Raw genomic sequence first — 24148 nt, 5'->3', positions numbered from 1 at the left:
TGAACAGCAATCTGCTTTTTTTCTAGAGCTTTGAATCATCATAATAAAATAGATTCTACCACCTTTCTAGTACCAGACAGTAGGAACTCAGCTCCTTGGGTAGAACAGTGCTTCCACTGGAAACACTGAGATAGGTACTTGACAAGTTTTGTCTTTTCCTAACATGCTAGTGAGGTAGGTATTATGATTCTACTGTAGAGATTTCAATCTGAGGCTTAGAGAGGTTACGTGACTTGTCCAAGGTCAAATGCCTGGTAAGTAAGGGGAGGAGCTTTCAGACAGTTCATAGTTTAGGGGTCAGGGAAGGAGACAGTTAATGCAGAAGCTGGTAAGATCTGTGTAAATCAGTATATCTCTGTTACGCATCTAGAACAGAGGAGGGGTTTGAGAACTTTCTACCATTGAGACTTGCCTCGTCTGTTTCCTCACTGTAATACTATATTGTTGATTTGACATAAATAACCATGGGTTGGTCATCTGCCTTCTGATTGGTTTGTTCCTCAAAAGTGCCTTTGGCAGGATTTTGAAATAATGCCTTAGCACAGTTAGGGGACGAGGCTTGACGAAAGACCAGCTAGTGTGCTGTTACCATTCATTCTCTTGTTCTCACATCCATGCTGAGTCGGTAGCTCTGTGTGCCCGGTGCTGTGCTAGGCTGTGGGTGTGAGCATTTGCATTGTTGGATGCATGTGGCCACACCCTTGTGGCCCTCCCAACAGAATCAGTAGAGCGTGTCAGTGATCAGTGTAGGGTCGGAAGGTGTAAGAGAAATCAGATGACATCTCTTTCCTACAACAGCTGAGGAACAATTGAGAGATGCATATATGCACACAACCTGTGAGTGTACCTTGACACCTTAAAGGTTGTATGCACTTGCGTGCTGTGGTTCTCAATCACACGTGCCACTGTGGATCCTGTGAAGGCTGGCCTCACAGCCCTTGGTGCTCTGGGTGGTTTGCAGAGTGGCCTGTGATGTCTGCAGAATACCCATGGGAATGGCTTTCTATTGATCGTATCTGGCATCTAAAGGGGTGCTGAGCCTGCTATAGAGGAAAAGAATTATTACAATTTTTAAAAAGAATTTTATTTAAATTTGAAAGGCAGAGAAAGAGAGAGAAAGGAAGACATGTCTCAGCTTTTGGTTCACTCCCCGAATGCCTACAATAGCCATGACTGGGTCAGACCTAACCCAAGAAACCTGAAATTCAGTCTGGGTCTCTCCTGTGGGTACCAGGGACCTAAGTACTTGAGCCTTCACCTGCTGCCTCCCAGGGTATGCATTAACAGGAAGCTAGACTCTGGATGGAACCAGGACTTGAACTCAGGCACTATTATGGGATGTATGCACCCCAAGTGCTGTCTTAACTGCTACATCAAACACCCATCCCACTGCAATTTTTTTTTAATTTTTTTTTTTTTTGACAGGCAGAGTGGACAGTGAGAGAGAGAGACAGAAAGAAAGGTCTTCCTTTTGCCGCTGGTTCACCCTCCAATGGCCACCGCGGCCGGTGCGCTGCGGCCGGCGTACTGCGCTGATCTGATGGCAGGAGCCAGGTACTTATCCTGGTGCAGGGCCCAAGGACTTGGGCCATCCTCCACTGCACTCCCGGGCCACAGCAGAGAGTTGGCCTGGAAGAGGGGCAACCGGGAGAGAATCCGGCGCCCTGACCGGGACTAGAACCCCGTGTGCCGGTGCCGCAAGGCGGAGGATTAGCCTAGTGAGCCGCGGCGCCGGCCCCACTGCAATTTAAAGAGAAAAAGATCATGGGCTCCATGAGAGGTCAGGGAAAGGCTTTGAACATTATAGGGGTTGAATCAGGTCCCTGTGGTGTTTCAGGAGGCAGATGGGATTCATTTTTCTTTTCTTCTTATTTAGGTTGCAGTTCCAAGTATGGAGGGGGATAATGAGCAACATAGACAGACCCTCTTTCAGATAGCTCATGGTTTAGGTGTCAGGGTGGGAGATGGATAATAAAGAAGTTGGTGAGGTCAGTGCCCATGCAAGTAAATGCAAAGAAGGCAGGAACCGATGTTGGTGAGAATGATGGCAGTGGAGGGGGAGGGAAGTGGTGAACCTCCTTTGGGGTTGTTGGGAAAGCATCCCTAAGGAGGTGGCTCTTGAATGGAGACCTGCATATTGAGAAGGAGCTGACCATACTGTCATCTGTGGGGAGAGCCCAAGGCTGATAAACAAAGCCATCAGGGTGGGGTGAGCATTCCATGTGGTGGGCTAGAGGCTGCACTGTGTAAGGACAAGGCCCTGTCACAAACTGCAGATGAGTGACACGTTATGGAGGCTGCAGAGCAGGGCAAGACTAAGGACCGTGTGTATCCATGAGTGTACTTGGGAGATGAGCAGATGGAAGAGAGGAGGGGATTCTGGAGCAGGGTATGTCCTGGAAGCTTGGGAAACTAAGAGAATGACCCATAGTTCACCAGACCTGTGTTGAAGACACCCAAACATGGTGGCCCCGTTGCTTCCCTTTGGAGGCTGAGATTAGTCCTGGGGTATACTTGGTGCTCCATTGACTGCTACTTGGTTCCTGTAGGATATGGGAGAATTGCCCATATGTGAGGTGATGAAGTTTGATAGAGGCAAGCTGTATGGACTGTAGTTACAATGTCATGTTTTCTAAGTCAGCTAGGTTGTACCAGGTTCCTTTTGTGGTAGTTTTCCTAGAAACAAAAGCTAATTGTATTTTTGTTAGTGGAAAGAGTAACCTTTACACTATACATTGTTTTTATGAAGGGAAAGAGAAAGGTTAGGGTTAAGGCCTGAGTCAATCAGGTTGATAGATAAGAAGAGATGTGTTTGAATGCTCATTTTTGGAACAACTATATATTATTTACTAAAGGTAAAATGGCCCCAAATGTTGTTAGAATGCTCTAGAGAAATGTGTTTAGGCAGTGAAAGGATTCCTGGCAGTGATTGAGAAATACAGTAATGGGGAGCTGTACTTAATCTCTTTTGAGGTTGATTCTGATGTGTGTAGTCTTTACATCCTATTAAATTTTTGAAAGATAAACTGATAGAAGAATGATTTGCCAAGGCCAGCAACTCTTCCTTTTAAAACCTTGGCTCAGTGTACACATTGAGGGGATGGAGGAGTAAGATAAAAGCCTTCTAAATATGAGGTTAACTGAATTCAAATAGAAGGTTCTCTCAAGTTATTGCATTCCTTAGAAAATAAATACATTGCGCATATGGTTAAGATTGATCAAAAAAGTATTCTGTATGCCAGTGATTACATTCCCATCTGTGATTAAGGTTTTCTGTCTGCATCTGGTTTTCGCATTATATTTCTGTAACAAGAATCCTTTATATAGCAGAGTTCACTTTCTGTATTTTCTATTAGCTGCAGCTTGAACTACTGCACGGATCGCAGATTTACACATGTGGTTTTCATTACTTCATACCATTGAGAAAAAGTAATATTTGTTTGGGAATGTATGTTTTCCACAATTTCCATGGTAATACAACATGTTGAGCCTTTTTTATAACACTCTTGTAGAACTACAAATTGTTTGAGGCATTCTCCTCTTGGTAGAGTGTAGCTTTTAAACTTTTCTCAGTGTATGTTTCCTGTAGAATAAGGTTTTACAAATTTGAGGGCTAAGGAGTCAAACAAAGCAGTTTATTAAATATAAAGAAATTTTATTGTCATTTGCATGTGACATATACTTTTGTGCAGGGAGGTATCACAAATACCTAATCCTATATCTTACACTCCTCATTACCTCTACACTTATTTTATGATATTTCATATTATAAGGGCATTTAATGTGTTGTGTGTATAAAGCACAAACTTGGTGCTCCAGTCATTACTTGAAAATTCCAAAGATTAGCTCTTTTCTTCTATCAATTGTCATATAGTGTTTCATATGTAAAATAGTTACATGAATAGAAAATCCTCCTGGATAGCTTTAGATTTACCTTGTGCATTGTTTGAACATACATTTGTATGCTGTATTACACTTTAAGAGTTCATAAATATGTATATTTAAAATACTTTATAAATCATCTTCTTGCCAACTTTTTTCTGTGTATCTCAGAATACTCTGATTAAAAGGGATATTATAAGTAAAGTAAAAGGTGAAGCAATATATTCTATATTGAGGTGTCATTTCTATTTGGAAATTTGTTTTTTAAAGGATGCTTATGGTAATTTTATGTGACTGAAAAAATTCACTCCACCCTTTTTGTTAATAAACCCAGATAGTAGTCTGATATTTAGCAGTCATGAGAAAGCAGAAATAGACGTTGGCTCTAAGGGGTTGTCTGTACTTTACCTGCTTCATTTGTTCAGGGGAGGTTAACCATGGCCTATACAGGGGCATGATCCACTTTTTATCAGACTCTGTCATGTCTTGTTGATGAGTGCTGAAGCACAAAATATTATCATATAACATGGTTGAATTTAAGAAAACTATTCATTTTCTTCTTTTTCCCACTGTTTGTTTAGCCTCTATTTATAAAATGTTTTCGCATTGGTATAGGAATATTAGAGATCACAATTGCTAGAATTATGTAGAAAAATTACCCATATGTCCATTTTCCAGAAATAATCATTTTTGTCATCTAGATGTATTTACTTCTAGTCCCTCCCTCTGTATGTGCCCTTCTCCTGCCCCTAATATTTGAGTATTTATGAAATCTTTATGTGTATCTGTGCATCTTGGTAATTTTCTTATTGAAATTTTTGCCATATCATTTGTTAATAAAATTTTTAGGTTTCATAGTAAACAAAATGTTTCCAAGTGCCAGCTGATTATCTTTAATGATCTTTTTTGAGCTTCAAGGCAACTCTCAACTAAGAAATATCTATCTATGAATATATTTTTCTTAATTAATGCTTACTTGAATTTATGTTATCACACACTACAATAAGAAACAATGGAGTACATCAAAACAGGATCATAATGTGACACTTAAAGGCATTTTTAAGAAACTAGACTTTGTTTTATATACAACAGAATATACTTATCAATTTTAATTTCCAGGAAGTAATCTGATCTCAAAAAATAACAACAGCCTTAGTAATAGTTTTGTGATTGCTTTTATAGATCTTTATTTCTTTGCATGAATTGAGAATCCTACCTTTTGTTCACATGATTGTGCTGGACCCTTTTATTTCATAGATTATAAAAATTAAATGCTGATAATTTCCTGTTCATGATACTAATAGTAGTAGTAGTAGTAGGTAATAGGCACTCAGTAAATATTTGTGAATGGATGAATGAATGAATTCTAAACCTGCCAAGTCTAGCAAGAAAAATGGAAAATTGGAAAAAAAAAAAAAGAGGAAAAAATAGGTTAGTGAAAGTCTATAGATTTGGTAAAATAATTCACCAATAATTGTTTTACTAATACTTTAAAATTTTTCAATTATATAAAGATGCTTCATTATTACAAATTGTGTTAAAAATTTTAGCTTCTAATGGCAATATTGAAGTTTCACAATGATGCAGTATATGGAAACACTTTGTTTTGAAACAGAATTTAACTTGCCTGTAAAATTTTATAAAAACATAGTGTCTAAAGTTTGTTCTAAAGAAGCTATAATATCCAATGGATTACTCAATTTTTTTATTATAACAGGTAAAATCTAGCACATTCTTTCAAAGTATTGATATATATATATGTATATATATATACTTTAAAATCTATTTAAGAAGAATTCTCAGGTTTAGAAGGTATCCAGCTCTTAGTCAGATGAATGGAAAATTAAGAGTCCTTTAAAGTACTTCATTATAGGAACTGAGAAAATGGGGATTGTTTTGGATGCTTCTAAAATTTAGAAGAGCTTGTATCTGTTTCTTAAAGGAAACAAAGCTGGTCTAGTATTGTCATGTAAATAGATGGGTATGATACCTCAGACTGGTTGTGATATATGCATTTTTTTTCCCTTTGTTGTTGTCAATAGAAAAGATTGATCTCTGGGCTGGTGAACATAATCTCTGTCCCAGTCAGAAAAGGAGAGGAAATTAGCAGAGCGATTGGTGGAGAATGATATCTGTCAAAAGAAACACTTGGAGAGCACTGAGTTTAGTAATAGGTGACTGCCGGAAAAAGGGAAACTTTGAATATTGTCAAGGTAAGGAACGGACAAATATTTTGATTTTGTAATTTGCTTCCATACCAGAAAATCAATCTATTATTTTTGTAACCAATAAATTGTGATTGTAAGGATTGTTTCTTCTTTCCTTGTTCAAGTGCCTGTTGATCAAGAGTGTGTATTGAATGTTTTAACCATTTGTCTTTGAAATCTTTGAGTGTGGGGATTGGGTGGGGCTGAACCTGGTGGTGGAGCCCTGTTTGATGGCTTTGGGCTGAGGATGTCAAATGATCAAATACTAATTTTTTTTCACCCTGTTCTTGTTGCACTGCTTCTTGCCATGTTTCATAATACATCTGTGATAAGCTGAGCAATCCTTGGAGTTAAAGATTAAAAGTTATGCCATGGTTTCTGTGTTTATTGTAATGCAGAGATGGTATTTTCTGAAGCAGTTTGTTGACTAAACAGGCAAAAAAGAGCTTTTCAATTTATTATTTCTTCTCAGTGAATTTGAATTTTTAAATTTTTAGGTGAATATCATTTCCTAAGCATAACTGGTATCTGGAGATGCATTTAAAAAGAAGTGGTAACATGTAAACTAAATGAATTGCCATTTGGGAAGAGACTTTTTAAAAGTATACAACGTTTAAAAATTCAGGGAAGCCTGAAGTTGAAGTTCTCAGAGTTTTATTGCCCCCTGTAGCTAGCATTGTTTAAGGTTTAGCAGATAATGGACTTGTGCTGAGTCACCAATGAGTATGGATAAAGTGTGCTAAGGAAAAGTTGTGTCAACATGAATATGTGATACTCATTGGCACTCTAGTGATTAGGTGGAGATTTGAAGATCTGTGACTGCTGAAAAGTAGGGATAGCAAAATATTTACCCCTTTTAGCTATTGTTCTGCAAGCATCACTCCTGGCATGCCTATTATAGACTCTACGTGAAATTCCTACAGATTCTCATTGGCTTTTTCTTAAAGTTCCCAGCAAGGTTGGCAAATGAAAGTGGTTTTTGTTTGGTTTGGTTTGGTTTTATCTTTTTTTGTTCCTCAGAAGACTGAAGAAAATGCAATAATTCTCTGTAGAATTATATATTCCTTTGGTGAATCCTTAGTCGTGATTTGGTTGCTGTGTCTTGTTTTCCTTCCTTTCCACCTTCCTTCTTTGTGTTATGGCCTTCTTCTGTAACTAGCAGGAAGTGTTCATTGGAAAGACAAGGCAGGTGGCTCAAATTGTAGCAGGTAGTTAGTTGAGAACTTTCCCACCTCTGTTTCTGTTTTCCTAGGTGCTGTTGCCAACAACAACAAAAGCTTTTTAAGAACTCAAATCTTGGTTGATTAGATTTATGAAATCTTACATAAAGAAAAAGAAAGGTGTTCATATCTTAATGAATGCAAACTAATAATAATACCAACCACCACCCCTGCTTTAGAATTATTTTCTCATCTTCCATCAGAAGAAAGCACCTGTTTCAAAACAGGATATAACTCTTTGCTTTCTGCTGTCTATATCTCTGTGAATATCAAATTAATATGATAAAAGACTGAAGAAGCAGATTAAAAATCAAAATGGATGTTGGATTTTAAAACTTGTGCATGTATTATAAGTATGTACGATTAGCCCCATGACCCACCCCCATCCCATTCTGGTCATGTGCAGTGGATCTGTGGCTTGCTGAGAGTGAACCATTGCCACATGGAAGATCCATGTGGAAAGCAAAAATGCATGACAAAGACACACATCTTAATACAGCTCCAAGAGTTGTTTGTTATAACATGCAAAAGTTGAATATCTCAGAAACAACAGGCTGAGTTTCTTTCTCTCCTTCTCTCTCTTTCCTTTATATAAGTGTGCATGTGTGTGTGTACACAGTTAAAAAATGATGTGCATATACATACATATATTTGTTGACCAATTTTATCATTTTCTTTTTTATGTGGCATTAAAAAATTTTACTCCAGATTTTTCCTCATCGTTGTAATGGGTATTTAGGAATATGAGGTTCAGATTGAAGTTGACCAAAAGTAGGGAAGGACACGAATCACATACTTTAGATTTGCAAACACCTGGAATCCATTTGATTCCTGGAGTTGCAATTTGGAAACAGAAAAGGCCAAGAACTCCTGGGAGCCGAACAGTGGGTGCTGTGAGTAAGAACAGCCAGAGGTGGTGCCAGAGAGTACAGCCTGTGTGGTTGGTTGAGGTAGGAGGAGTTGCCTAGAGAAAAGTCTACCTGTATTAGCAAGGTGGCTTTCCTGGGGTTGAGAATGATGAGGGTCGAGGAGGAGAAATGATACCCAGGAGTCATGCCACCAGCTCAGTTGGAAGCAGGCAAAGACAAACGCTGGGACATTTCCCCCCATTGTTTTAAAGCATACTCAAAACACACATAGTGCTCCACCCTCCAGAATGCCATTTGGAGACATTCTCCTGTGATGCATGTCATGGTGAGGACTGGAAGGATTTGGGGTAGTAAGAAGCTTGCTCTTATAAGCCATTAAGGAAAATTCCAAAGGGTCCAATAAATGGCATAAAAAAATCCACTGGCATTCTGAAAGATGCAAGAGGAAGTAGCATGGGTGGAAAGAGTGACAGGACACTTTGATTGCAGAGTGGTGTGTTTATGTTCATGCATGTCATGGAATGGATTTTAAAGCAGTATCAATTTTTATATGAGTTTCAAACGTCATTTTTTAAGGATAATTTTTAAAGTGTTAATCAGTGATGCTGTATACCTTCAAATATTGATGTCTATTAGGAAATGAGGAAAGTTATTTTTGTAAGTGAAATTGCTGTTTTTAGAGAGTCTGTGTTTAGTTTTTCTTGGTCATGTTCAAGGGGTCTGATAGCATTAATGGGCTTTACCCCACATGGAGCTTTGAGCTTATTGTAGCACTGCACACTGATCCCAGGTCAGTGTGATGCGTGAAATCAATTTATTTGAATCTCTTTGCCTCTATAGGAATTTGGCAGCATGCCAGTTGTTTTCATTTAATGTTCTTTGTGTTGAACACAGACAAGCAGGCATGCTTTGTATTCTTCTCTCTTTTGGTCTCTGTCTCTTTCGGCCAATATTTTATTTTATGGATTTTTTGAAATAAAGGAAGAATATATTATTTATATGATTGTAATTGTTGCTTAATATGTGCACACACATAAATGTACTCCTTTTTTTTTTTATCTTTTAAGGCTTATTTTTGCTACCCCTGACTTTTCATTGTAACTACGTTTGTACACAAGCAATATTTTAGAGTTTTAAGGTTTTTGATGAAACATAATTAACCAGATCATAGGTGGTATTTGCTTATATTTAATGGACATTTTTCAGTGCTTAACAATATTAATTACACAAACTACTGAATGTTTAATTTGTGACCTGGATATTCAAAATCATTATTTCTTGGGGGAATATTTTCGAATTTGAAGATTCACAATTTATTCAAGCGCACATCACACAAGTATCATTATTTGGGTAGTTTTGGGTTTGACCAAACTCTTGATTCAGACACTCCAGTGTTTTACATAGATTTTTTTTATGTGAATGTTGACAAAGTCCCTGTATTAGGGTAGTTTGGGGCTTTTTAAGCTTGAGAGGGTAGTGAACAGAAATAGCACAGAGCTTTTTATTACAAACAAATCCAGACCTTTCTCTGGCTGTTTTTGTAGGCAGGATTTGTATCTGGGTCAGCTTTAGGAAGAGGTGGAGAAGGAAACGAGAGAGAGTGAGAGGAGAATGTTATGTTGATGCTCGGGGCAGTTCTTGCGGAAGTTGATATGCAGAACTGTGGAGCCGTGGCTTCGGGGTCAGGCTCATACCCAGCAGCCCTGCTTCCTTGTTTAATTACCTGAAGAGCAAAACAGTCAGACTGGGAGTGTGTGAAAACCCAGTATCTCTCGCAGCCGCCTGGCGCTCTGACATCCTGAGAGGCCAGCCTGTCTGTCCGCCAGCGTCAGGCTGGGTTCCTTTCTTGCAGGAGGCATTGTGTGGAAGAGGGTTTGGTCAGGAATCTAAGGTTCCTGCCAGTGCTGTGTCCCCTGCTCTCTCCTTCTGGACTGCATTCACAGATAGGCTTGAGATTTTTAAAATAGGTTTTGAAATTTGGGTCTTTTGTTTTACACTTCTGGCCTTGCTGCAAAACCATCTCTTTGAATAGTAGCAGGTCCCTTAGCTACCTGGTTCTTATTCTCTCAGTTCCTGTTATATAGGATCCTATGCGTGTTGCTGCTTTTGCAGCAGATCCACTGGTAGTTCAGCATGAAACTTGGCTTTCAGAGATTGTTTTTATGAGGCAGTTTTGGAATCTTGATCTGCCCAGGAAAATAGGATGGTCCATTTTTAAAGAAAGGTCATGGAACTTTTAAAGGTTAAGATATTTTTTTTGTCCTTTCCTTGGAATTTGAATGTGGTCTTTGACATTTGCTTTGGGAAGGGCCACATCCTTTGATGGAACTGTGAGTGGTGAGAAATATTTGACACCAGTGTGTGGCCAACTTAAAGGATAGCATAGGATCAGTATTCTGAGAAGTGCTTGGATATGGAGCCATTTGGGGAGAGCCCCTAAATATTACAACATGTCATCTTACCAAGAAGAAGTCAGCGCGTTCTTCATCCACACTGATGAAATGTCCTCGCTGGATGGGGGAGCCAAGGTGCTGCTGGTGGTGTTTCCTGCAAAGGGAGGAGAAAGTGTGACTACATGTGCAATGATTTGGTTTTTCCAACTACTTCACTAGGATTCTGTCATGCAGACTGAAGGGCATTTACCCTTTAGATACACATATGTGGCTCCCATTAGTGTTAGTAGGAAGTTACAGGAATGTGAAGAGAGCAGTATGTAGCTTTGCCTGGTGCACAAATACAACTCTGGGGAATTGATTCTGTTCTTTGCAAAGAATGAAAGGGTCAAACTTTGCAGGAAAGAGTTTGGTAGGCATTATTCTGAAAGTTTCTTTTTCATATTGGAAGCACAGTCAATGTTTTATGTATTTGTATACCACTCCAGTGAAAAGTATATAATCATTGAAATAATTGGATTAGCTGTGTGCCTGGTGATGGAGCTGGCATCTTTACGATCTATTATGCACAAGCATCAGTAGCTCTGCCATAAGTGTTATGCGTATCCTCAGGCATGTGTGTGTTTATTTCTGTATCAGCCTGCTGCATTTCCTTCAGAATATTTCTCTTTTCAACATCAGTATACATGTGAAAAAGGAAAACATGTAAACATATTTTAAGTCACAGTCAACATTCCTAACTTGTGTTCTCTTCCCCTGAGACTTTCACTGTCCTCCTTCCAAGTTCCAACTTTTTGGTAGTTTCATCCAACTGGAGCTTTCTAAAATAAAGGTAGTGTTTGTAGCATTTGAAGGATTTGTAGCCTTAAGCTTTGGAAGCTGAGAGTATATAATTTGAGAAAAACTTGGGAGGACTTTGAAAAGTGAATGGAGAGAGTGTGGCTTGCAGGTGGCATGAGGAATTGAAGAACAAAATGTGAACAAGAAAGTGAGGTTGGCTCCTTGTGCTGAGTCTGTTCAGTAAGTGTGGAGTGAAATAGCAAGAAAAAAAAAGAAAAATAGAACTATGAGAGAAGAGAATGAGAGAGAGAGATGAGTTACTTCAGAAAAGGGAAGGGGAAAAATTATAGGAAGGATCTTCAAAAAAAAATCACTGAAAATGTGTGTCTTGAAAAAACTATGTATGGGTTTCAAATATTTTTTTGTACCTGAATAAGCTTATCCTTCAATTCTGTTTTCCATGAGCCATTTAGCTTAATAATGTGAACAAACAAAAACACATTCTGACCTAATAGTTAAAAATGGCACAGTATTCTAAAACATAAGATTTTGGTATGCACAATTAAAAGTAATTTTAATAAGAAGTCAAAGTGAGAATTGGCATTTCCATGCAAAGTAAGAGACTTGAGCTGAGACAGGTTTTAACCAAGCTTAATTATATTTTAGAATATTAACATTGAGTTCTCTTCTGCTTGCTCTTGTATGGGGAGGGGCTTGAATGATGCAATCTTAAAAAGCTGTTGTAAAATATAAATTAAAGAATTTGCATTGGCATAAAAGCAAATATACTGTGTTGGGAATTATTTGACCAAATAAAGTGTTTTGTAATGAAAATTTGCAATAGAATTCATCATAGCCAAAAGTCATTGTTGAATAAGTTTGAGTTGAGTTTGTTTATAAATGTGGAGAATTGCTATGTGTGCATAGAATTTGATAATTTGCAATGTGGAGACATAGAAGTGGGGAGTTTATTACAGGAAAATGTCCTATGAAAAAGAAAATGATGGAAAGAAGTCTGGGACTTTTTTATTGCTGTGTATTTGCTCCACCTGGTGGATTTTGTTGAAATTGTTTTAATCCATGTTAATGAAAAGAACACCCTGTGGACAATTTTTCTAAAGTATAGGAAGATGACTCTTTTGTTTTATTTGCGTTGCTTTGTATAATTTTATTCTTATCTAGGTCACAACATTTATATGTTTTTATCTTCAGTTTTTTTTCTGTGTTCTTAAATTAATGTTTGCTGTTAATTCTGGTTAATAATGTAAGACAAACTCACTTTTAACAGATTTGGAAAACAGAAAATAGAGGAAAACAATCATGTACAGTCTCACCACTCAGAACTGTTGCAGTATTGTTAAAGATAGATATTTTCAGAAGAGGGCCAGTTTGCATTTGATTTTATTTAAAGATGTGGAAGGTTAAATTACACCAAAGCATGATGATGGTGATGATTGTAATTATTGCTGGACAAATACTGCCCCATGAATTCGCAGCCTTCCCCCCAAAATAGTGTGTGGCAAAAGCCGCTGCATGTCTACAGAAGACATAGGCTGCAGAGCATTTGTGAGACTGCTCAGAGAGGGGGAGATCTGTTGTTGGCTGGGCTTACGCAGATTGCTTTCTGTGGAAATCTTAAGGGTTCAGTTGTGCTTTGATCATCTTATTGTTTTCCTTGGGTTATTCTTTTTTTTCTTCTTTAGACTTTAACAGCTCTGTAACAGAAGGTGAAGTTTTGAAAACAGTGTCTCCATATGCAAGGGATTTGGAGACCTTTTTATTGTCTTTAAAATTGTCATTCATAGTCCTCATTAGCATTTATTGTTGCAAGCGTACAAGCAGAAAATGTGAAATTGGTATGTCATGAATAGCCCCACAGAGCTCTCAAGCCCTCTGATTTTGCCTGCAGTGTGGTGTGGGCTGGGCTTTGAGGGAAAGCTGTCCAGATGGCTGCCTGCACAGAGCAGAGCTGCAGGTTTTTGTCTCTGGTGCTGAGAGGAGGGAAAGTTCATTGGAGCATACGCCATCACCCTTGCGTTTTAACAAAACTAACTCGCCATTAGTCAAGATGGGGAGGTGGTGACATTGAAACAAAGGTTTTTCCATATACTGTTACAGTCCTTGTCAAATGAATACAGGTGGGGTAGTTAGGGTTTGTCCTGTTTTATTGGAACGATTTTTGTGGTTATGCAAATATGAGGAAACTAGGTTTTCCTGTTAATGTATACTTGTTAAGATTGTTTTATGTGAAAATGCTTTTATTTGAAAAGACAAGAGTTAATGTAGCCTGTGTTCAGCCTTGTGGATTAATAAGGAAGTGTTTGGGTTTACAAACTCTAAAATAATTTAACCCCTTGTTAGTGCCTATGAAGGAATCTACATTTCACTCCATTCATGAGTTTGAAGTTTGCATTTCAATTACATAGCATCCAGTCAATGTGTTGAAGCTGTTCTAGCATTTCATGTTATTTTTAATTCTAGTTATTGAAAATAAAAGTTGTTATTGGAAAATAACAACATTCTATGGTATTTTAAAGGTATTGGCACGGTCAGAAACAATTCATAATAATCACAAACATAGATTTTGTTTATTTCTAACAAAATACTGTAGGAATGATATGAAGTTATTCTTAAAGTTCATGGAAAATGGAATTCAAGGACAAGTCTATCTGATACAGAAATTTTGAAATTCATGCTTAGTTTTTCCTAATATATGTGTTCGATGACCTTTTTGAAGACATTGAAGATGGAAGAAAAATGCAGAGACTGTTTGGCTTGTCAGCTAATGAAGTCATTATTATTTAATTTTTTTTTTTAAGATGAGAATCTTCAAATGATAGTATTAAGGCCCAGAATTAACTCACTTTAACTGATGGGGATAGAAAAATCCAAGAGACCCGGATCCATGAGTTTGACATAAGTCATAGGTGAAGGGCAGGGGTTGTGACTTCTAGCCTCAGCCTGCCACTTGCCCTGGTAGATTAGGGTTTCTCAACAGACCATGCAGCAGGCTCTCCAGGGGCCACTGTGTTGTGTGGTGCTTTGTCCTTCTAGTGGGAAGTGATCCAAGCAGTGAAGCTTCCCTGCCTCTGTAATGTCTCTGCATAATCACCTATTAAAAGACAGGTTTTCTTTTACTTCTTGATTCCCTCTTATTGCCTGCACTAGGCCTTCATGGACAGCCCTAAATAACCCTATGACCCCAGGATGTTTATACACCTTTCAAATTCTTAAGATGGCAATCATGTCTTGTTCTTTTGTCATTTAAGCAAGTTCTTGTGAGCACTTCTGTGGATCAGCTGAGAGTTGAAGAGGGGCAAATGCACTCACGAATCCTTTTCCCCAAAGGAAATATTTGAGGGAAAGAGTTTGAAAGGCCCTCTTTACAGCAGACATTTGTGTAGAGGAGTTAAAACGACAAATAGCCTCTTGCCTTGATGGAATACGTCAATGAACTTTTTTAAACTTAATTTAACTTTGTATCTCATTCATTTCTTTGTGGTTGGCTGTATCTTACGTTGCAGCCTAACTAAAACATAAACCATTTGTTTTTCTTGCAGACAAAGTATAATTGGATTTATCTTTGTCAGGAGACAATCCATTATGGCCTTTATTTAATACAGTTTCAGATGTCTTTCAGTGGCAGAAACAAATTAATGTACATTTTTATTAGGTGTTGTATCTATTTAATTGACTGTCAAAGTGATGAGAAGTTAGGAAATCATCCAAAAGAGAGGTCCATCTCCCTGAGCCCAACAGCTCACACATTAGGTAGGTTTGCCCTGTCAGTGGGATGCCTTTAGAAAACACTAATAGCTTCCAGCTGGGTGGAAAATCAAAACCTTTGGGGTCTGACAAAACTAGCAGATTTGAATTTGAAAGCAGAGCTAATGCCTCCATTTTATTTTTTACCACTCGCCCATAAAACATTATTTTCCAATATGTCAGCCTCATTTGGTGGCCAGTGGTCTGAAATTGAAAGTGGGACAAGCAAGCGGAGAAATCTGGACATTAGTGAGTCCGCCCTTTCAAGCTGGTGTGCCACTTTGTGGAAGGGTCTCCCCTAAGAGCAGGGGGTCTTAATGACCATTCATCAATGCTCGTTGGCTGATCATTGAGTGCCTTCTCATTCAGTTTATCAAGTCTTGCACACAAAAAGTCAGAATAAGCCTGACTCAGCTTTGTTAAAGCCAACTAGGAGTAAAATGCTCCATTTGAACCCATTTTGCCATTGTTTTTCACTTTGTTAATGCAGCCCTGCTTAAATGAGTGCCTTCATAGGGTCGGTCAAAATATCTGAAACTATTAATTCTCTTGTATTGAATGGCTGGTGGCAGGCCAGAGCAGATGGGGTAGAAAAGTATTGGGTTGGGTATATTGCTTTCAATTAGGATCAATGAGGTTTCAGCTCCTTTGAATTAACTCACTTAATACCCACTGTGTGCAGTCACAATGTATCACAACAGTCTGCTAGAAGCCAAGAGGAAAGTTGAGAAGACCTGTGGAAAAGCTTTACCTCAAAATCTCCCTTTAGTGTGGAGAGCTTTCAGTTACCTACAGAGGATGTCCCTAGACCGGGCGACCCTGTTGGTAAGTCAGGTGTGGACACAGGAGAACTTTGTATGTAAGGACTGTTCTATGTGGGGAAAAAGCACAAACTACCTTGGAGTAATATGAGGACAGTTGAAAAAGTTTGTAGAAAGTGGAATTAAGAGACAAATTCACTTTGGTGCAAGCAATTTTTTTTTGAAATCCATGCTTTTTTTTTTTTTAATAATGTGCATTTCCATGAACTTTTTGAAGATCCCTTTGTGTAATACATAATGAATGCCTTTCTAATGATGGATCTGAAGTTAGCATCAAAAGCCAACTGATGTACTTATGTTTTTAGTAGCCTAGCATTTTGTTAGTGAGCAAGTGTACTGATTTGGAAAGTGATGATTTAGATAACTGTCTCTTAAAAGTTGCCCTAAAAATAGTCTGTGTTCTTAATTAAATGACCTGCATTCCGTGACTTGACTCTCCTGAGGAAGTCCTTTATTGGTCAGTAATGCATCCTTTGTTATTGTTTTGGATATAGTTTAGTTTCATAAAATATTTCTGAGCAGTGGTACAGGACAGTGCTTTGTACTGAAGAAAACTTTCAATATCTGTTCCTTATTTTGCCTCACCTACATAAATGTGTTCACCATGCTGTTGATTATCTGTTTTTATTATACAGTTCAGATGGTAGGGATCTTGGCTCCTTATACTTTTCCTTTTTTTATTTTATTAAAGGGAAAGTTATTTCTGTCAAAGTAGCTGTATAGAAATACGTATGCAGGTTTCCTTGTTTAGGGAGCAATGCCAAAGGGGTTGCTGCTTTGCTTGCCTCCATGGGTTAGAGAATAAGAGGAGGGATTGGTTCCTTGAGAAAACGCTGAACTAGTCTCAGATGCACACACATTTAGTTAGGCTCTTGCGGCAATCAGACTTCTAGGTGAGAATCTCCAGGGATCCAGGTTTTGTTGACGTGGATCAATTTAAAGTGGCAATTACTGTAGTCAGATAACAGCTTAAAAAGCCTTTTTACACATAGAAAAGATACATAATCACACAGCATATGGAAGTTCAATTTTCTGAGCTGTGGTTTAGGGACTTGCAGTGTACCGATATTAAGACCCAGTTTTAAAACCGGGTATCATCCAGTTTTCTTAAAGTGTATTGCATTTTTGTCGTATGATTTTCTACTTTAGAAGTGATTCACCGTACATACTGACGAAAGGTTGGGTTTCCCACTGTGAAAATGCTTGCTTTCTAACATAGGTATAGTATTTAAAAAAGAAGTGGCATGCCGCTTTGAGTGGCTTTTTAAAAAATGCTCTCTTTAAAAAATGAAAGTCTAAAGATTTAGGATGCTGGATTCCATAAAGGCCCTTATAGCAGGACTTAATTGATTATCACACTCACACCTGCTATAAAGCTTTCTGTCATAAGAATGTTTGAGGTTGGTGCTTAACTGTACTGAAATCCATTACACAGAACCTCATTACAAGTGACATCTAACTAAGATGAACAAAAAGATTGGCCTCATAAATAGGGTGCAGTATACTATTAGTGACAGAGCAGAGTAATCATTATGAATTGTAGTCTTTTTACAAGTTGTCTCTGACAATGATGGATTTTTGAGGGTTTCACTGGATGAAATGGCGCTTCTAAAAGTAGTTAGGAACTGTAGAACTTCTTGATTGGCATTGCTTATCAGAGACAATATATTTATAGTTTGTGTGCAGTGTGTGTGTACATGGGTGTGTGCACGTCTTGAAAGAGGTTGTGTGCATGCTTGGGGAGAGGTGTAGTAAGAGCAGGTACAAGTCACAGTTATTCCCTCTGTTTTCAGATGGGATTCTAGAATTTCTAGTAGGCAGCAAGCAGGGGCAACAAAGTCAATCTGACATGGAAAGTGTAGAATAAGCAAGGGAAATGTTGGTGACTGTGAAGGAACAGCAAGAGTTAAAGCGGATGCACCTGTCCATCATATCCATTGAGCTTGCAGGCTGGCCAGAGGCTCCTGAGTAGAATCCTTTCTGTGTCTAGAGTGGATTGAACAGACCTTGGAAAGGTAGAGCTGGAGGGGTCTATCTAATCATGTGCTCTGTTGTTAAAACAAACAAATGAATACAGACCCAGGAAAGATGTGCAAGTGTTAAATTGAGGAAGAGTTTTAGAAGCGAGCAGTATTTTCCTTCTGCCTGGCATTTTTGTGTGTTTAGAAAAGGCATGCAAGGCAGGCAGGCGTGTTTCTCCTATGAGGCAAGGATGTTTTACAAAGGACTAAAGAGGGACTGCTGAGAAGAAAATAGCCAGCTTTAGATAAAGCACTATAACAAAGGCCGTAGTTTTATATATCATGGTGTCCATTAAAGCTTAATAGGGAAGGGTCCATTGAACCTGGCTGGGTATGTGTTATTCATGGGAAGGATAAACATTTAAGGGTGTGCAAAAAAAATCAGAAATCAGGAGGACTGGATTGTTCAGCTTTTGAAAAGGCTTTACAATGAAGATTTTGTTTTTATCTCCCATGGATCTCCATGCAAGGTAGAAGAGAGTAAGCTGAAAATGTTTGGAGCATATCAACGCAGGGATCCCAGGGGGTTAAAAGCACTCTAGTAAAATAAAAGTGGTCTCAGGCTTCTGCTTCTAAAAAGTGTTCTCTTTTACACATGCTGTGGAGAAGCTGACAAAAGGAGTGATTCTGATACTTTGTTTGGGATGCTACGCTGGCACCGTATATAAAGTCTGATAAAGATGTTTTCAGACTGTTGGGGATTTGCAGTTCGATAAACAAGCTTTGATGTCTGTGCGTGTGTCTGTTTTCACCATATTGGCCCCAGTTAATAAGACTGTTAATGAGAAGAAGAGAGGAAGCTTTTCATTGTGGAGAGTGGTAGGAGGCCAGGTTTCCATCTTTGGCAAAATAAGGGTTAACTTTTAACGGGATGAGGGTGGGGGTGAATGAATTATTCAGCATTTAGTTTATCATTCTGCATTTCACTTTCTGCTTTTTGGTGCTCTGGAACTTGCTGAGAGAGAGGTAGAGTGGGTTCAGGGAGGCAGGGGTTGTGATACTTTGTGCACACATCCCTGTCATTGTTCTGCCTGAAGAGACAGGGCTGGGTTCAAGGCCACATGTGCTCCTGTCATCCTCTACATTTCTGCTCCAAGTGCAATCCGGAGTGTCAGCTCTCCATCTGTCTCTGCCTGGCAGGCGCACGCGCCCAGCACCCTGCCTCGGGCTATGCCGCCCCAGCCCCTCTGACGGCCCTCCTTGCCACTGCTGCCGCCACTGCCGCTCATTCCAGAACAGAAGGCATGAGCCCGGATCGCGCTTGCTTTTAGGAGAGAGAGCCACTTTCCTTGTGGTGCGCAGCAGTCAAGGATGCCTGGTGAGTTAGCCCTGCTCCGGCGGTCTCTCTGGTGTGTTTTTTTTTTTTTTTTTTCAACAGTGAGGAAAGCTTACTTTTTATTATGCAAGGCAAATGCCTTCTGCCCCACAGTGTGGTGTATCTGATGTGAGCAGGAAGAGGCTGGGGGCGACAGAGTTGTGCCTGAGAAGTGACATAAAGAAGACCCTCAAGGTCTGGGCACCGGGGGGTACAGGGTGTGGAGCCTTTGCTTTCAGAATTTGGGACGTGTGTTTTAAAGGCTGAGGGAGAAGAACAGCTACGGATCTTTGCTGGAGCGATCTGCTTGGATGGATTTTAGCTCAAGTGAGAAGTATTGTTTCTGTTCTGGGTTTCGTGGCTGTCCTCTGTCCCTCGCATCCTGGAAATTTTCATGTGTGGGGAGAGTTCTCAGATGATGGCGGAATCCTGGGAAAAGGTCTCTTGAGAAAGCTGTTTATATCAGAGAAAGTGAAGGCAGCTTTGGAACTACAAGGAATGTTCAGTCTTGCCCTAAATTGCTGTCCTTAGATGTCATCAAGCAAATCATTGAAATCGGTTAATTAAAAAAAAAAAGTCTCCTGAATTAGTGAAGCTGTTGTGGTCCTGGAAATTTAGTATATGTTCTTTTTTCCTGAAAAAAATGTTATCTTTGGAACCCAGAGTGTTTCTGTGACTGTTGCCAATGGAAGCTCTGGTTATGGCAGAGCCTGACCCGGGGAAGGGTTGTTTCTCAAGAACTGTCTCAATTGCTCTGTGCCTAATTTGCAGCAGCCCATCTTCAGATAAAAAAGACAGGGCAGATAGATATCCTCCAGCTGGCTGATCTGTGCACATGAATTGGGTAGGACAGGCAGAAGAGGCTGTGCTGGGTCATAGAGTTTGTACACCTCCCAGATGGTGTTTTGAAACATTATCTGCCTGTTTCCTGCAACCACAGTTGTGTGTAGGTATTGCCAGTTGTTTGAAGAATGTATTTCCCGTTCGGATGTGTCTTGCCCGTCCGTCCTCATCGTTATTGATAATGTGTGCAGGGCTGTGCTTTTTCATTAGTTCAGAAGGCTAGCAATATATGAGGAAAATCAATTTACAAAAAGACAGTGACTGAGGTCTTTGAAAGGTCCTTTTAACTCTTTCAGCTCTCATCTTGATTTATATGCACCCTGCAGCTAAAGATGTAATATATGTTGGATATTGAGTACAGAATCAGTGTGAAAAGTGCCTGTGTTTTTATTTCATCAGAATATTGTAGTACAGTTTCATATGACTCTTTTGTTGTTGTTGTCATTCAAATGTTCTTTGTTTTTATGCTTTTAATAACCCCTCTGTGTTAAAGGATCTGATTTACCAGGATGCAAAGAGTTTGTAGGTCATCTGAGTAAAACAATGCCATGATAGATCAAAACCATTTGTGAATGAAGATAGGTGAAAGAGATTAGTTAAGATCCTAAGTAGTGATATGATTTTCAAGTTAGTTTAGTTTCAAGGAATACTTACTTGAACTGCCTTGAGCCATATTTAAGGCTTTAGAGTAATTGATAAGTGTGTATTACTGTTAGATCATTAATATGTGACTGGTTCTTAGCAGGAGTCTGAAATGCAGGCAGTTTCCCTCTCTGTCTCTTTCTCCCCTTCCAACTGTGTTAGAAAACCTTGTACTTGGACACAGAGAATATATCAACAGCTGGGACTCCAAGCATGTGCCAGAATGGTGATACTTGAGCAGAACTGACACTTGGCTATTTTTGACACCCATCTGCACTTTTTAAATTCTACTATTGGATGGGCTACCTCTTAATATGTTTCTAACATATTTTAGTCTGTATGTATATCTTTATAGTGATGGACAATTTTTGCCATCTGAGACAGGTTTTATTTTTTAAATAATACATTAGGGATGTACAGATGAAAGGATGTGTTATGTATAATCTAGTGTCATCACTTTTTTAAAGTGTGACTCCTTATTTATGTATCAACATTTTTTTGGGTGGTTAAGTGTCAGAACTGAGTCCTGGGTGTGTCAGGCTTGATGCAACAATTCCAATCTAAGACCTTTTTCATAAAATATGAAGTCCATGAAAAAAGTTGTACACAAACTGAACTTATGCAGATAAGTTCAGTACCAATCTTTGGGGCTGGGTAGATAAAAAAAGTCTTAGTCTAGGGTTTCTACAATTATTTTGGTTAAAAGTATCACACTTTTTTGGCTGTTGATAGCATACTGTTACAAAATGAACTATGAAAAGTCAAAGGAGGTCACGTGTGCTTTAAAAAATAGGCTAAACTATTTTAAAATTATTTGACTCACTCTAAGGAAATATCATTTCACTGCCTGTCACTTTTGTAACAACTAGATCCTTGTGTTTAAAAGAAGGAATTTTTTTTTTAATGAGAAAGCTCAGAGACCTTGTATGTTATATTGTTTCAGAAGGAGGTGACTCCAAGCTTTCTGAAACATTTATATTTTTATCAATCTTTATATAATATTAGCAAAGGACATATGTTGACCTACAAAATGCTTTCAGGACTGCTTCCTTAAAAGGACAATAAGTGAGCACAGTCCCTGTAGCCCAGAAATAGTGCTGTTCTTTCAGAAGATGGTAGTATTAGGTCAGACCACCCTTTCTCAATGGTCCTGCTCTCCAGATGTGCATGGAACTTTTTTTTTTAAGTTCAAGTTTCCAAAAGAAAAAAAAAAGTTTGTTTTCAAAATCTGGTTTTACTTAAGACATCTCCATCCTGGAGTGCATTTCATAAATTGCCCACATATTTTTCTTAGCAGAGAACTTAACTGGCTGTAATTTTTAACACATGGCCACATCATGTGATATTTTCAAAACACTTACACATAGCTTTAGGAAGGTCCCTACAGAAATGATCCATCCTCTCACAGCCAGCCCATTTTTTAACAGCATATCTGCATTTTCCATTTAGTAGAGCTATATATTATTAGCTTACATTTTTGGGTAGTAAAACAGTGCATTGCTGATTGTAAAACATGGACTTTATTATCTGCTGAAAATTGATTTGGCATTTATAGCCACTGTGTACTAGACTGTTTTTCTGTTTTTAACATCAATGCTTGCAAACGATGATTTGTGTAAAAAACAGAAATGAAATTGCCATGGACAGACAACTGTTAGTGTCCCTAGTAACTGAACATTTGGATAATGCACCTGGTTATATGTATATATTTTAATAGATGCATCTAAATGCTATTATGCAAGAATGAAAATATAACATTCCATTCACTAACACTCCATTTTACCTTGCAAGTTGGTTTGCCATTGTGTTAGGCTAACTATTCATTGTATTAAATGAGCCTCATGCCAGCTATTAAAAAAAAGATATAAGCTGTAAATATCCAATTATAAATATAGATTGTGCACTCATTTACTTCTTTGTGGCAGAAATATAGAAGTCCCAACTGCCTTTCAAACCCTTGTACTCTCTCCCTTTTTCTTTTAAAATTCTTTTCTGTTAATATTTCAAGTTCTTTGCCATTTATTTCTATATATTCCATGTAATACTTGGAAACTTTTACAGGGCATCTTCCTGCACAGTTCATGCTCTGTTGAAAAATATATGCTTAACCTTTTTTTTTTTTTTGAGGGGTATCATGCTTAAAATTCCTTAATATTTTGTAAGACAACTAATATATATTTTTGTTTTTTAGAGTAAACAGTTAGTGGACATTATATAGCCTAGAAATGTTTACTGGCCACGTCATCTCAACACTGATAATTAATGCTTGCAAAGATGCTATAATTATGTTTTTTTCTAAATTAAAGATTTGTTTATTATTTGAAAGGCAAAATGATAGAAGAGACAGACAGCCACACACACACAGAAAGGGAGAGAGAGCTAGAAAGAGCATGCACCTACCTCTGCTTCTTCACTTCCCACATGGCTACAACAGCCAGGGCTGGGTCAGTGAAGCCAGGAGCCAAGAACTCTATCCGGGTCTCCCAGGTGGGTGGCAGGAACTCAAGTTCTTGAGCCATCATCTGCTGCTTCGCAAGGATGCTGTAACTATAATATTCTGAGCAGTCTTCTGAGTCAGCAGAGTAACAAATCCCTTGTGCAAGCACCATGAGTTTACAGATGTTGAAACTGAGGCTCATGGAGATTAAGAAAGTAAGAAGATCTTCCTCTCTCTGCCATGCTGCTTCTAAATTTCAAATATATATGAGACCATGTTACTGTATTAGGCTCAGTGGTGCTTTAGTGTCTTGTATCTTCAGTCTGGGACTGCTGTCCTCCTGTGCTTTCTCTTCTCCAGGATTACAGAGCAATGCTGGAGAACAATCTGAATCAATAGTCACTTGGTCTACTGCAAAAGTATGTCCATCGGATTTATTTTATCATTGTTTGGAGATTAGGGAACCTAACGTGACTGATTACCAAAAAAAAAAAAAAAAAAAAAGTAAGGCTATGACAGCCAAAACGTTACTATAATAAGGAAATTCAAGTAACAGGTATTTGTGGGTTGCTCAGAATGTGTCAAGGACCAGATAACTGTGATTCAGACTTGTGGCCTCTAGGAGTGTAGGGTTCTCGTGTTGCATGTAGACATAGACAGACTGGATTTGGGAGGAGACCAGTAAAGGAACCCAGAGGTGAGGGATTAGGAGCCAAGGACACAGGCGAAGCGTGGGCAATGGGCCAGTCTCATGCTTTTTAGAAAACCTTGCTTGTTTTCCCTTACTTGCTCCAGATTAGATCTCAGTTAATGTAATTTAGCGGTTTTTAGTTTGTTCTTATGCTGAGGACAGAATATTCATTTTTGTTTTATTAAATTTTAATTTCTTTGTGTGGCAGTGGATTTGGTATTTCTCAAAAGCAATTTCTTTGTGCACAGTTGCAATTCCTTGG

The 24148-nt window shown here is 38.5% G+C and overlaps 1 protein-coding gene and 1 long non-coding RNA gene across 8 annotated transcripts in view; one reads left to right on the top strand and one right to left on the bottom strand.

Annotated features, from left to right (window-relative positions):
• RUNX1T1 (RUNX1 partner transcriptional co-repressor 1) overlaps window positions 1-24148 on the top strand; it is a 153221-nt gene that overhangs the window by 22383 nt on the left and 106690 nt on the right. For 3 of the 7 annotated variants that reach the window (XM_070075838.1, XM_070075839.1, XM_070075840.1), the window contains exon 2: window positions 5925-6095. The exons of 2 other annotated variants lie outside the window; for them this stretch is intronic. In XM_070075838.1, coding sequence (XP_069931939.1) covers window positions 6008-6095 — 88 coding nt within the window. In that variant the 5' untranslated portion in view covers window positions 5925-6007. Of the gene's footprint in view, window positions 1-5924; window positions 6096-18883; window positions 19277-19317; window positions 19469-24148 lie in introns of those variants that run through there. 2 more of the 7 variants (XM_070075842.1, XM_070075844.1) reach the window with 2 other exon arrangements.
• Window positions 9781-23700, bottom strand: LOC138850076 (uncharacterized). Its single transcript, XR_011389492.1, has 2 exons — window positions 23159-23700; window positions 9781-10725 (listed from the first exon to the last, which is right to left on the bottom strand). It is a non-coding gene; the product is annotated as an uncharacterized lncRNA (long non-coding RNA).

Source organism: Oryctolagus cuniculus, chromosome 6, assembly GCF_964237555.1.
Source record: "Oryctolagus cuniculus chromosome 6, mOryCun1.1, whole genome shotgun sequence".
In the NCBI taxonomy this organism is placed as follows: domain Eukaryota; kingdom Metazoa; phylum Chordata; class Mammalia; order Lagomorpha; family Leporidae; genus Oryctolagus; species Oryctolagus cuniculus.
Note: the sequence above shows the minus strand (reverse complement) of the source record. Positions and strands in the feature narration are given on the sequence as shown.